This window comes from Scyliorhinus torazame, chromosome 12 (assembly GCF_047496885.1).
Source record: "Scyliorhinus torazame isolate Kashiwa2021f chromosome 12, sScyTor2.1, whole genome shotgun sequence".
Classification (NCBI taxonomy): Eukaryota; Metazoa; Chordata; class Chondrichthyes; order Carcharhiniformes; family Scyliorhinidae; genus Scyliorhinus; species Scyliorhinus torazame.
Window position 1 is genome coordinate 149908915 of NC_092718.1, and position 14467 is coordinate 149923381.

The 14467-nt window shown below is 45.7% G+C and overlaps 1 protein-coding gene across 2 annotated transcripts in view; it reads left to right on the plus strand.

The window, feature by feature from the left end:
* Positions 1-2076: 2076 nt before the first annotated feature.
* The window catches only part of LOC140386653 (sphingosine-1-phosphate transporter SPNS2-like), a 134513-nt gene continuing 122122 nt past the window's right edge, over positions 2077-14467 (plus strand). The window contains exon 1 of one of the 2 annotated variants that reach the window (XM_072469170.1): positions 2077-2453. In XM_072469170.1, the coding sequence (XP_072325271.1) occupies positions 2246-2453 (208 nt within the window). In that variant the 5' untranslated portion in view covers positions 2077-2245. The remainder of the gene's footprint in view (positions 2454-14467) is intronic. The other variant, XM_072469169.1, reaches the window with a different exon arrangement.

Consider the following 14467-nt stretch of genomic DNA (forward strand, 5'->3'; position numbering starts at 1 on the left):
AATGGCCTCCTTCCACACTGTAGGGATTGCATTCTAAGGAACAAGCTCCCACTAACAGTAATAAGGTATTTTGCTTTAGTGACATTGGAAAATTAATGACCAGAGCATCAAGAACAACTCCCATTCAAAGCATGCCAGGAAATTGCAGATGGGGCCTTGGGTTTAACATCTTATCAAAAAGACACTGTCAGTGCAGCTCCCAGCAGTAAGACACTGAAATTGTAAGCCTAAAAAGCAGTACCTCTGAAAGTGCAGTACCCCCTGCACTGTCACTGAATTGTGAGCCTAAAAAACAGTACCTCCGACGGAGCAGTGCAGCACCCCCTGCAGTCACTGAGTTGACAGCCTAAAAGGCAGTGGGCCAGATTCTCCCAAAATGGGGCTATGTCCCAACACTGGCATAAAAATGCTGGCATTGCACTCCCCAGTTTTCTGCAAAAAAATAAGTCTTACCTTCTGGGGGCAAGCAGGGACCCGGGGAGCTTCACGCAGATTTGGCTGCGTTTACAGGCCCCGGCACTTCGGGCTCCGAGTCCGTGCGTGCGCACGACAGCGACCTCCAGCGGCCGCGCCGAGTACCATTGCGGACTCGGACCGCCGGCCAACACCAACAAACTAGGCCCCCCCCCCCCCCCCCCGATTGGCCACGCGCCCGAAGATCATTCCAGCCCGATCGCTGCACCGGCCATCCATAAGGCCCCCCCCAACCCCCCCCCCCAGTGCTCGATCCGCCAAACATGATTTTGGCGCGGGGCTGCGGAGAATCCAGCCCAGTATCTCCAACAGTGCAGCACTCCCTGCAGTAAGTCAATGAATTGTCTACCTAAAAGACAGTACCTCCGACAGTGTTAGTACATAGTACATAGAACATACAGTGCAGAAGGAGGCCATTCGGCCCATCGAGTCTGCACCGACCCACTTAAGCCCTCACTTCCACCCTATCCCCGTAACCCAATAACCCCTCCTAACCTTTTTTTTGGTCACTAAGGGCAATTTATCATGTCCAATTCACCTAACCTGCACGTCTCTGGACTGTGGGAGGAAACCGGAGCACCCGGAGGAATCCCACGGGGAAAACGTGCAGGCCGCACAGCCAGTGACCCAGCAGGAAATCAAACCTTGGACCCTGGCGCTGTGAAGCCACAGTGCTAATCATTTGTGCTACCGTGCAGCACTACCTGCAGTAAGGCACTGAATTATCAGCCTAAAAGACAGTACCTCCGACAGTGCAGCACTCCCTGCAGTAAGGCACTGAATTGTCAGCCTAGGTGATGTGCTCAAATCTCTGGCACGGGAGGCTCAAACCCATTGCCTTGGGGACTCAGAACCCAGTGCCCTCTCCTCATTTAGAAAATTGGGAAATTGTATGTTTTTTTAAAAAGCCGAGATAATCAATCAGCAAGCACCAGATAACTTCTCCTTTCAGTATTTCGGAGCAGTGTCTGGGTCTGTGCCTCTAGCTGCAGTTTATCGCCGGGTTATTACAGAGATTTTCTCGCCCTCGCGGAGGCTCTCGTGAACTCACGAGCGCCCGAAGAAAATGAGGAAAAAGATGTTCCTAAATCGCGATGTGTTTACATTGACATACTGCGGCGGGCACTTTGTGCGTTTTGCAACAATCTAACGAAATATGCTCACATCCAATTTTCTTTTATGCTCACATCTGAGTGAGTTTTCCATATGCAATTCCCACCAGAATCTCCAGACGGTCAAATTGTTCACGATTTAAAATTAAAGACGGCGTAATCGAGGCAGATATAGAGAGATAGCGCCGAGTACAGAGACACATACTGCCCGGTGCTGACTGAATCCCGGGTGCATTCTCACGAGGGTGGGGAGGGGGGCTTCTTGCTGGTGGGTCCCACCGGGCAGTGCCTCTGAAGCAGGTTTTCCTCGCTGTGGCGGTGAGGGAAACACCATTTTAAAGGACAGGGGGACAAAAGTCAGAAGATTTCACCGGGCACAACTTGTGCTTCAGTTGAGGTTTGGTTGCGGAGGGAGGGAGGGAGGGGGAGGGATGGAGGAGGGTTGCTGGTGGAGAGAAAGCTGCAGGATCCTCATTCTCGCGGGGGGCGGGAAGACGCTGATGTGAATCTCAATTTGTGTTTATCGGGACAGACACACGCTGTGTTGCTCTTGTGGTTTTTTTTTTAAGGAGGGGCTGGTCCAGTTTTATCTCCACCCTCAAGTGTGTGTGTCCGCGCCGGCTGATCCTCACTCCCAGTGCAGTGCAGTCCGCGGGAAGATGTGTGTGGAGAAGGACACCTCAGACTGCCCGCTCTCCGTCTCCTCGGAGGAGATCCAGACCCTCCGCGACACCGGCGCCGCCGCCGAGGCGCCCTGCAGCCCGGCGGAGAAATTCCGGGCGCTCTACCGCCTGCGCCCTCACATCGCGGCCGGGGTGCTGAGCTTCGGCTACGTGGTGAATTATATGGACCGGTACACGGTGGCAGGTAAGGCACCGAGAGGGAGATTCCCTGGGACGGTCAAAGGGGGAATGAATACACCTGTTCTTAAACCGGCAATGTATTCTGATAGAGAGTATCACCTCCACTGTAGCTAGAATGTGTGTCCTTTAAATGAAACTCTACCATAGTGTGTAACTAGTGTGTCTTTAAATAGCCAGTGTGTATCTTTACATACAAAATACTGTACACTAGTGTGTCTTTAAGTAGCTAGTGTGTATCGTACCATACAAAATACTGCACACGAGTGTGTCTTTACACTAGCTAGTGTGTATCTTTACATACAAAACACTACACTAGTGTGTCTTTACACTAGCTAGTGTGTATCTACATACAAAATACTGTACACTAGTGTGTCTTTAAGTAGCTAGTGTGTATCGTACCATACAAAATACTGCACATGAGTGTGTCTTTACACTAGCTAGTGTGTATCTTTACATACAAAACACTACACTAGTGTGTCTTTACACTAGCTAGTGTGTATCTACATACAAAATACTGTACACTAGTGTGTCTTTAAGTAGCTAGTGTGTATCTTTACATACAAAATACTGTACACTAGTGTGTCTTTAAATAGCTAGTGTGTATCTTTGCATACAAAATACTGTACACTAGTGTGTCTTTAAATAGCTAGTGTGTATCTTTACATACAAAATACTGTACACTAGCGTGTCTTTAAATAGCTTGTGTGTATCATTACATACAAAATACTGTACACTAGTGTGTAACTAGCGTGTGTCTTTACACTAGCCAATGTGAATCATTACATTAGTTACACACTAGTGTACAGTATTTTGTATGTAAAGATACACACTAGCTATAGTAAAAACACATGTATAGTGTTGTGTCTTTACAATAGCTAGTGTGTATCTTTACATACAAAATGCTGTACACTAGTGTGTAATGTGTGTCTTTATTGGCCAATGTGTATCATTACATACAAAATACTGCACACTAGTGTGTCTTTACACTAGCTAGTATAGTGTTTTGTGTGTCTTTACAATAGCCAGTGTATCATTGCATACAAAATACTGTACACTAGTGTGTCTTTACACTAGCTAGTGTGCATCTTTACATTAGTTACACACTAGTGTACATAATTTTGTATGTAAAGATACACATGAGCTAATGTATATCTTTACATACAAAATACTATACACTAGTATCTAACTAGTTTGTGTCTTTACAGTAGCTAGTGTGTATCTTTACAAGTACAACACTGTACACTAGTGAGTAATTCATGCAAAACACTTAACTAGTTGTGTCTTTACAAACCAAACACTGCAGATTGATGGTTTGGATACTGTAAGGGGATTAACCCCCCCCCCTTCCTGGGAGAGCTGGATCACAACCTTGATCTATGGATCCAGTGAAATGTGACGCTTAAGGGGAGCAGTCACAAAACGGGTGCCGATAGGCAGAGCCAGTCCAAGGAGTTACCTGTTCACCGTGCCAGTCACCTGAACAGGTGAGAGGGTCTTATTCCCAGGCTGTTGAGGGACATTAATTTTCAAGCGAGTGTAAGTGGCCTATAAATGTTCCATTGGAATGGGTTTCAGTGATTGCCTGCACTCGGGTTCTCTAAAAGCACCAGCATCTTCTCTAAGACCCATCTAGTTTCAGGTCCCCCTGCACCAATAGCAATGGAACAGACTGCAACATAGTTATAAAAGGAGAGCAAATATTAGGGCCTGGCCAATAAATGCTCAGTACTTTGCTGCTGTCATTTCTGTTTCCACTCATTAATTTTCAGTGTGTTCTTACAAACCGTTCCAAGGAGCCAGCAGGTGATCCATAAAGCTAATGGGCTTTTTTGTATAGTTCAGTCTGTGTCCAAGGGTTTACATTTGTATAAAATAAATCTCAGCCTAGAAGGGGAAAAGATTACTGTTAGATGGGTTGGTTCCTCTGGGCTAATATTAACAAGTAGACAAATTCTTTTTTTAAATATAAGTTTAAGAGTTCCCAATTCTTTTTTCCAATTAAGGGGCAATTTTACATGGCCAACCCACCTACCCTGCACATCTTTGGGTTGTTGGGTGAGAATGCTCAAATTCCACACAGTCAGTGACCCGGAGCCGGGATCGAACCCGGGTCCTCAGCGCTGTGAGGTAGCAGTGCTGACCGCTGCACCACAGTGCTGCCCCAACAAATGAACAAATTCTTAGTGGATTTCTCCAACTTAGAATCCCTACAGTACAGAAGGAGGCCATTCAGCCCATCAAGTCTGCACCAACTCTCCAAAAGAGCACTCTACCATGGCCTACTCCCCCACCTCATCCTTACAACCCAACCTACACATCTTTGGACACTTATGGGGCAATTTAGCGTGGTCAATCCACCCAACATGCACATCTTTGGACAGTGCGAGGAAACCGAAGCACCCAGAGGAAACCCATGCAAACACAGGAGAACGTGCAAACTCCACACAGACAGTCATCCAAGACCGGAATCGAACCCTGGTCCCTGGTGCTATAGGCAGCAGCGCTAGCCACTGTGCCACCATGCCACCCTTAATATCATTCCAATTCGTTATAGATACTGAACTGTGTATGCATTACACATAATATATTTTATGGATTCAAAATAGACAGGGATCCTTGAGAAATAATTTAAACAAACTACCATCACTGGTTCTAAACTTCCATCCTTAACTGGACACCAGCATTACTGGGTATGAAGATTCCTTGTTTGTTATTTTGTCTGACCCACCATCCTCATATGGGGGATCTTGTGGCACAATGGGTAGCATCCCTGCCTCTGATCATAAGCTCTGGGTTCAAATCTAACCCCAGGACTTGATGACCAAGGAAGGTGAGTTCATAATGTGGCCAAACAGTTTGAGCATCAATCTGTAATTCTTTCCAACATTCGCCAATGGAAGGTGCTAAGAATGGGAGGGATTCCTGGTCAGCCAGAGAGAAATTGCAACCTCTTCCATCATCATCTGTAGCTCTGGACTATGACATGCGTGTCCAATTCTCCACAGTAACTCGCATGCCTTGCGGGAACTGTAACACATCGCATCACTACCCCTTTTAAGACCTGTTTCTTTGTGCTGTATTACAGGATGTGCTGAGGTTTAAACCCGTTTAATGGCATCTTCCTTTATTAGTGAAAATCCTTCCCACCTGAATAGGTTATATAATTCATACCCAGATGAGAAGTCTACCCATCCACAGGGACCATATAACTCTCCCAGACTGTACATTGCTCAGAATTTGCTGCCACAAATAACCGAGTTTAATAGGAACTGGCAAGGAAGAGATACTCCAGGAATCGCAAACCCGTTGCAAGTTGCTGAAATAATTAGTATTGGCCATGTGAATACACCGCCTCACCCTCCACTTTCTTGTGATTCTTAGAAATCATTAAACTTGCACATTGACTGTCATTTGATCTTGCCACAGCATGTGAGGTTTACAGCTTGAGTCAAAGCAATCTACTGTGGTCGCTGGGAATCTGAAATGAAAACAGAAAATGCTAGAAAGACTCAGCAGGTCTGGCAGCATCTGTGGAAAGAGAAACAAGAATTAACGTTTTGAGTCCGTACGATTCTTCTTCAGACCCACAGCTTCTTAATGAGGAGTTTTATCTTCCTGCAACCTCACTAAACCTCTCAAGCCCAGAAAGGGAGCAATTGAGATTGTAAAGGGTCATTCTCGCTGGTAGATAATTGCTCCTAAAGGGTTTTTAAAAGTGTAATTCCTTTTCCTTTCTGTAACATGTCTCTTAATCCTGTCTTTTCTTTCACTCTCTTTAATTCTCCTTTGGTACCTGATTACACTCTAATTCACTCTCACTCCTTCTCTGTCATTTTCCTGTTTTCTTTTTTTATCTTAAATCTCTTTGGTTAAGGAGATGGACTGTTGATCCTGTCATCCAGCAAGGTTCCAGGTCCCTTCTTGCCCACACTGTGTAATATTATCAGTTCACACTCTTAGTAACTCTCATTGTAAAAGGTTTTTAAACCGAAGGTTGAGGAATGAAGTCCAGCTAATCATAGGATCATAGAATTTACAGTGCAGAAGGAGGCCATTCGGTCCATCGAGTCTGCACTCCTGGAAAGAGCACCCTACTTAAGCCCACACCTCCACCCTATCCCCGTAACCCAGCAACCCCACCTAACTTAAGGACAATCCACCTAACCCGCACGTCTTCACAGGCAGTGACCCAATCCGGGAATTGAACCTGGGACCCTGGAGCTGTGAAGCAACTGTGCTAACTATTGTGCTACCTTGCCGTTCATAATGGGGTGCATTATGAGATGATCTGCTCCAACAGAATCCAAGTCCATAGCTTGCCTTTTCTCTGCGTGTATTCTAGTCTTTTTTTAAAAATCTGTTGGAGATACTTTTGGCAGGCACAGATTAGCAGGTGCATGACAGGGTCTGTATGTTGAATCAATTCAACGCTGACACTGTCTCGACAGTAACCAAATCTATTTGAGCAAGTTGAAGGGTCCTGCTTCTATCAGACAGGATAAGTAGCCTGAAGCAAAAACTAAGAAATGCATTGTCAATATATGTTGGTATTCGAACCATGGTCGCATATTCTGCAATGTACTAAAGTGTGAGATATCCAAAGCATTATTCAAGTGATTAAACCACATGTATCATAAAGTTCCCTGTTTAAATCAGTAGACTTAGTTCTCCAGTCAAAAAGAAAACCACCATCATCTTTGATAGGATGTTGTGGGAAATTGGTTGACACAGATGAGTATTTTTGGGGAGTGGTAGGTAGGGATGAAAAATATTATTCATTGTCTTCAAATCATTCCTTGTTGATTTTAAGGAGGAAGAAAAGTTTGTGGATAAAATGCACCTCTGTCCCAAACTGGTCCAACCTGAAAAAAACTGTCCTAATTTATGCTGCCAAGCAGTTACGGGCTGTTAAGAACTAGGTGGTTGAGTAATCTTTGATATATGTTTACCCAATTGTGTATTTGGCAGGTGGGGAGGGGGCACATTGTATATTTCTCAGGTAGGGAGGGGGCTCATTGTATATTTGGCAGGTGGGGAGGGGGCTCATTGTATATTTCACAGGTGGGGAGGGGGCTCATTGTATATTTTGCAGGTGGGGAGGGGGCTCATTATATATTTTGCAGATGGGGAGGGGGCTCATTGTATAATTTGCAGGTGAGGAGGGGGCTCATTGTATATTTTGCAGGTAGGGAGGGGGCTCATTGTATATTTCACAGGAGGGGAGGGGGCACATTGTATATTTTGCAGGTCGGGAGGGGGCTCATTGTATATTTTGCAGGTGGGGAGGGGGGTCATTGTATATTTTGCAGATGGGGAGGGGGCACATTGTATATTTCACAGATAGGGAGGGGGCTCATTGTATATTTTGCAGGTGGGGAGGGGTCTCATTGTATATTTTGCAGGTGGGGAGGGGCCTCATTGTATATTTTGCAGGTGGGGAGGGGGCTCATTGTATATTTTGCAGATGGGGAGGGGGCACATTGTATATTTCACAGGTGGGGAGGGGGCTGATTGTATATTTCGCAGGTGGGGAGGGAGTACATTGTATATTTTGCAGGTGGGGAGGGGGCTCATTGTATATTTCACATGTGGGGAGGGGGTTCATTGTATATTTCACAGATGGGGAGGGGGCTCAATGTATATTTCACAGATGGAGAGGGTGTTCAGTGTATATTTTGCAGGTGGGGAGGGGATTCAATGTATATTTTGCAGGTGGGGAGGGGGTTTCAGCGTATATTTTGCAGGTGGGGAGGGGATGCAATGCATATTATGCAGGTGGGGAGGGGATTCAGTGTATATTTTGCAGGTGGAGAGGGGGGTTCATTGCATATTTCACAGGTGGGGAGGGGGGGTTCAGTGTATATTTCACAGGTGGGGAGGGGATTCACTGTATATTTTGCAGATGGGGAGGGGGGTTCAGTGTATATTTTGCAGGTGGGGAGGGGGGGTTCAGTGTATATTTCACAGGTGGGGAGGGGATTCACTGTATATTTTGCAGATGGGGAGGGGGGTTCAGTGTATATTTTGCAGGTGCGGAGGGGGGTTCAGTGTATATTTTGCAGGTGCGGAGGGGGGTTCAGTGTATATTTTGCAGGTGGGGAGGGGGTTTCAGTGTATATTTTGCAGGTGGGGAGGGGGTTTCAGTATATTTTGCAGGTGGGGAGGGGGGTTCAGTGTATATTTTGCAGGTGTGGAGTGGGCTCATTACATTTTCCTCTCCCTCTGCAATGTTCTTTCTCTAAAGTCAGTTTTATCATTTTGCAATCCAGTAACGGTGAAGCACCAACTGTACCCCACAGTGGATCAATTGTAAAGGACAGGCAGCGCCGAGCACTCAATTATTCAAGTCTGAAAGCAGGCCAGCTGGACACAGAACATGGCCATAATTCTTTGTCCCTTTTAAGCTAAATGATGTATGAAGCTATTGCTTTGAGTATACCTGTGAAGAGTGTCACAGGGGCAGGAATCACTGATAGTAATCCGGTTGGTGAGTGTGTCTGTGTGTGTCTGTCAGTGAGATTGCCAGTGTGAACTGACAGCTGCAGTGTGAGCATTTATAAATGAATGAGAAAAAGATGTGTATGTTTTTTTTCTTTTGGCTACCTTGAAGCATCAATAGATTCAGCGGCTGCAGGCAAAATGTGTCTTTCGACACTGCCCGGTGTGGAACTGACTGAGCTGTACATTAGCAAGGGCTCGATTTGCTGTGTGGTTCATGATGAATTTAGATGATGGTGTTGGGAGCGCTGACTGAGTTGCTACAAATGCGGTCAGTCCCCAGACCAGGGAAGGGAGAAATCAGCCACTTCTGTCCTGGAGAGCGGACACTTGATGTGATCATTGGGTGGGGGCAGAAATGGGCTATCTGGCTCTGCTCATGAAAAATAGTCACCTGGGCTTGGCAAGAACCTAGTGCTGGAGGTGAAAGGATAAAAATAGAAGAGAAGTAATGAGAAAACATCCACCGAAATGGCCATTAACTGGAGATTGCATGAGCCCTTGATTGATCTGCTGGTAGCCCCTTCATTTTGACTCAATGACTTGCACTTGGATACTAAGATTAACATTAAGCAGGAGATCAATAAGTAGATTTGGGAAATAAAGTCCGAACTAAGGTATCGTCATTTCCCTATCGAGTGAATGCATTTTGCAACAATATGTGATGTCTCTGTTGCTGTTTTTGCCCTCTGCCCTCTGGATGATGCCAGGCATGTAGGCTGGAGTGTGGCGTCAGTAAGTGAGCTTACAATGGGACTGTGAGAGGAATGAGTAATTTCAGAAACAGTTCCCGCACTCCAGCCACACAATGCTCAATACGCATTGAATTGTTTCGTGGAAGTGTAAGGAAGTAGGTTATTGGTGAGAGAAAATGGAATTGTTGCTCAAGGTTAACCTGTTACTCGTGGAATAAAAATAGGGAAGGGAGGTTGTTGGTGTTTATGTGGCAGTGATGACTCAGAAGGGAGCGCTCTGTGTCAGACAATTGAGGGCTTCCACACCACCACTGAGGGAATGCTGCATTATCCGCGGTGCCTCCTTCCATACAAGCTGTTAAACTAATGCTTGGATATAAAAGATCCCACAGCATTATTCTGCAGATATCCCTGGTCAATGTTTCAGCCCTCTACCAAAACAGATAATTGGGTCATAATCATGTTGCTTTTGTGGGAGCCCCCCCCCCCCCCCCCCCCCCCCCCCCGCGTGGAGGCCTGGATAAACGACTTGGCAGGGTTCATAAAACTGGAGCGGATGAAGTTTGCGCTGAGAGGATCGGCTCAGGGGTTCTCCAGGCGGTGGCAACCGTTCCTCGACTATCTAGCGGAACGTTAGGGGGAAAATAGATAGCCAGCAGCTGCAGCCCGGGGGGGGGGGGGGGGGGCAAATTGTTTTTGTTCTAGAGGGTGTTATGTTGTTAGTTCACTATTTTATTTAAACCATGTTATCTATCAGTTATCATGTTACCACTTTTGTTGATTTGTAAGGGGGAAAAATTTGAAGTTTGAGAAAGTTGGAGAAGTTGGAGAAGTTTGAAAACTTCAATAAAATATATATTAAAAAAAATAATAAGTCATCCACCTGACATGAGGGGCGCGATTCTCCGACCCCCCGCCGGGTCGGAGAATCGCCGGCAGCTGGCGTGAATCTCGCCCCCGCCGTGTCCCGAATTCTCCGCTACCAGAGAATCGGCGGGGGCGGGTATCACTCCGGCGCGGGCCTAGCCCCTCAAGGTGAGGGCTTACCCCTAAAGGTGCGGAGAATTCCGCACCTTTGGGGCGGCGCGACGCCGGAGTGGTTCCCACCACTCCATTACGCCGGATTCCCCTGCCCCGCCGGGGAGGGGAGAATCCCGCCCGAGGTGTACAAGGAGGCGTTTTGGTTTCAAAATACACCGTGCGGGTGTGGGATCAACATTTCTGCAACAACCAACGTAGATACTGATCTGTCCATAGACAGTCACTATGGCTAGCGTTACAAGCAGGTGAATGCTATATATAACCGGTTCCAAACCGTGATTCTGTATATAGATGATACGATGCTGGAAAAACTCAGCAGGACTGGCAGCATCTGTGGAGAGCAAAATAGTTAATTGTGTATGACTTCTTCAGGTCTGTTTATGGCGAGTTGCTGCAATGCACCTCGTAAATAAATGTTGCTGTGCATAAAAGGTCTTGAAGACATATGGAGGAGGGGGAGCGAGAACACTACCACACCCTTTTTTTTGAGTTTGCTCTGACAGAGAGTGATTTCCAGTTCAAAGTTCCTGACACCAAATGACCAAATAACCTAATAAGATGGTATCAGCAGCCTCGATATATGAGTGGTTATAATCGAGCATACAAGTTCAGGTATTAGGGAAGGCAAATGGAATGCTCGCCTTTTATTTCAAAGGGAATAGAGTATACATGGCACTAGTTAGCCCACACCTGGAATACTGTGAACAGTTTTGGTCCCCTTGTCATTGGGCAGATGTTGAGAGGTTATTTCCTCTTGTGGGAGAGTCTAGGACCAGAGGGCATAATCTCAGAGTAAGGGGTCGCTCATTTAAGACAGATGAGGAGGAATTTATACTCGAGAGTCGTGAATCTGTGGGATTCTTTACCACAGAGAGCTGTAGAGGCTGGGTCGTTAATTATGTTCAAGGCTGAGATAGACAGATTTTTAATCAGCAAGTGAATCGAGGGTTATGGAAATAAGGTGGGAAAGCGAAGTTGAGGATTATATCAGATCAGTCATGATCTCATTGGTGGAGCGGACTCGATGGGCCGAATGGCCTACTTCTGCTCCTACGTCTTATCTATAGGAGGATGCCAGTGTTGATGTTAAACCTGTGCAGTCGTGGACGTTCGAACCAGCTTCCCAAGTTATAGTGGAAGTTGAAATGCACAGCTTGCCTGGGCTGTGTCGGGTCCGTGCTGACACTGGAGAATGTAGCACAGTCCCTGCCCAATATCATATTCAAAACAAATCCTAGGAAACCTTATCTCCTTGAAACAACACAAAAACAAGAATATTTTTCTTGTGCATAAATAATTATGTGTTCATCAAAGAACTGAATAGTCTCTACGCAGTCTGAAGAGGCAACATCACGTTGGGGTGTAATCCTCATCAGAGTTCATTTAACAAATCGTTAATTCATTCTCCGGATGCAGTTATTGCTAACATTCCTCGTCAGCCCGATCGGATGGTTTGGGCTTGGCTTATTAGGCCACTTCAGACTCAAAAAGTGGTGTTGTGGGATTGGAGCCACTTGTCGTTCCTGAAGCTTTCTTTCCCTAAAGGACATTAGTAAACATTTTCTTGACAAACCGTGTTCACTTTAACTGAAATAAGTTGTTTTGAAACTGAATTCAAATTCTCAAGCCGTCATGTTGAAATTTGAATGTGTGTTCTCTGATTTAATAACCCAGTGTCATAATATCTACATGACTGCACCTCCTGAACAATCTTTGATTGCAGCTTAAGATAGAAAAAAAAAATCAATTACACTCCACCCCCCCCCCCCTTCCCCCCCCCCCCCCCCCAAAAGCAAGAGGCTTTCAAATAATCATCCTCCATATCAAAGCAAAATTATTACTGCATCAAAATTACATTCTCTCCTATGATTTGGAATGACAATATTAAACCGTGAAATTATTGTCAAATGTACTTTAATCAGTCCATCTTCAGGATTCCCTGTGTGATGTATCATTACCCCAGTGGGATCTGAGCAAGCTGTTCAGTTATTATTGACTACATTGTGTGACTTGAAAGATTTTGGATAGTTTGAACGTTGCCTGGTGCATTTCTGATTTGTTCAGCTCGCATCGTTGTGATGTGAATTCGCACTTTTCACAATTCACCCGTCTATTTGACCGCTTAAAAAAAAACATACTTGTTTGTGAAGCAGTCCAGAGTGACTCTCCAACTGAGCATTGGTAATTTTTTTCTGTTGCGTCTGATGTGACGAGCTGTAAAAATAGCTGGAATGTGTAAATGCACAGGGTGCAAAGATCTTTAGTTTTACAGTGTGTTACTGTCAGGTTGTTTCATGTATTTTAGGGGTTTGAATTTTTAGACTCACTAAGGTGAGGAATTAAACACTTCTATTCTGGGCACTTGCCTGCACCGTGGAGATTTGCCAGGACAATGACAGTAGGGCCTTAGGATAAAATAAAGCTCTTGCTTCCACAGTCTCACCAATGTGCCCCTTAATCGCCACTCAGTATAGCGCCTCCTACTGAAGCAATGTGAATTTCCACAAGGCATCTTGGGGTGGCACAATGGCACAGTGGTTTGCACAGCTGCCTCACAGTGCCATGGACCTGGGTTCGATTCTGACCTCGGGTGACTGTGTAGGTTTCCTGCGGGTGCTCCAGTTCCCTCTCTCAGTCCAAAGATGTGCAGGTTAGGTGGATTGGCCATGATAAATTGCCCTTAGTGTCCAAAAAGGTTCGGTGGGGTTACAGGATAGGATGGAGGCGTGGGCTTAAGTAAGGTGCTCTTTCCAAGGGCCGTTGCAGACTCGATGAGCCGAATGGCGGCCTCCTGCGCTGTAAATTCTATGATTCTATTGTCCAAAGGTTAGTTGGAGTTACGGGAATAGGGCAGGGGATTGGACCAGGTGATGTTCTTTTGGAGGGTCGGTGCAAATCTGATGGGCCGTATGGCCTCCTTCTGCACTGTAGGGATTCTATGATCTTTGTAGCGTTTCTTTCGTAACTCACAGCTTATCTGTTTCTGCCTTGAGGGAGAATGGACATTTCCTCCTCTGCTTAACCCTTGGTTTCTGGGAGATGGTGTTACACTGGTTTACTCTGCGCATCCAGTATGTTGAGGATGTTCGGAGCAGCAGCCGGTCATTCAGCATCCTTCCAATTTGTCAGCCATTTATCGGCATGGGAAGGCAAGGGTGCTGGGATGATGGACATGTCAAGTGACCAATGATGGGTGCATGGGGGGGGTGGGTTGGGGCAGTTGAGAGCAGAAGGTCATGTGATGAACATTTTCCTGGAGGTTCCAATCAGATTTGGCAACTGTGTACAAAACACTTAATTGACACACTGAATATTACCCAATTACATATAAATGTAGCCTTTGCCAACACTCGGTATGGGAAAAAAACATTCCCCATTTTGGCTTCTTTCTCAATTGTTTTTTTTAAAGTGATTGCATTTACACAGTTAATGAGCTGTTGCAATAGACTGTCGTCAGATCATTAAAAATATTGTTTCCAGGGCTGAATGGAGAAAGGCTTATTCCCTTAACCTGAATAAATTAGGCAATTTGTCCCATGATTTGTACTAATAAACATGCCCATTTTCAATGTTTATTCATGAGGTACAGCAGAGGCATTCGGTCCCTCACTCATTGGAGTGAATTGAAACTTGCAGGAGTGTGCCAGAGAAAGTAGGGGGGAGATTGACAATGTGTTGGTAAATTATTTGGCACATTCTCTGTCCTGTCCAGCAGTTCTTGGAAGTGTCCTGTAGCCTCTGACAGGGGTTCCCCTCTGCAGGCCCTGCCCCCAACACCAACGCC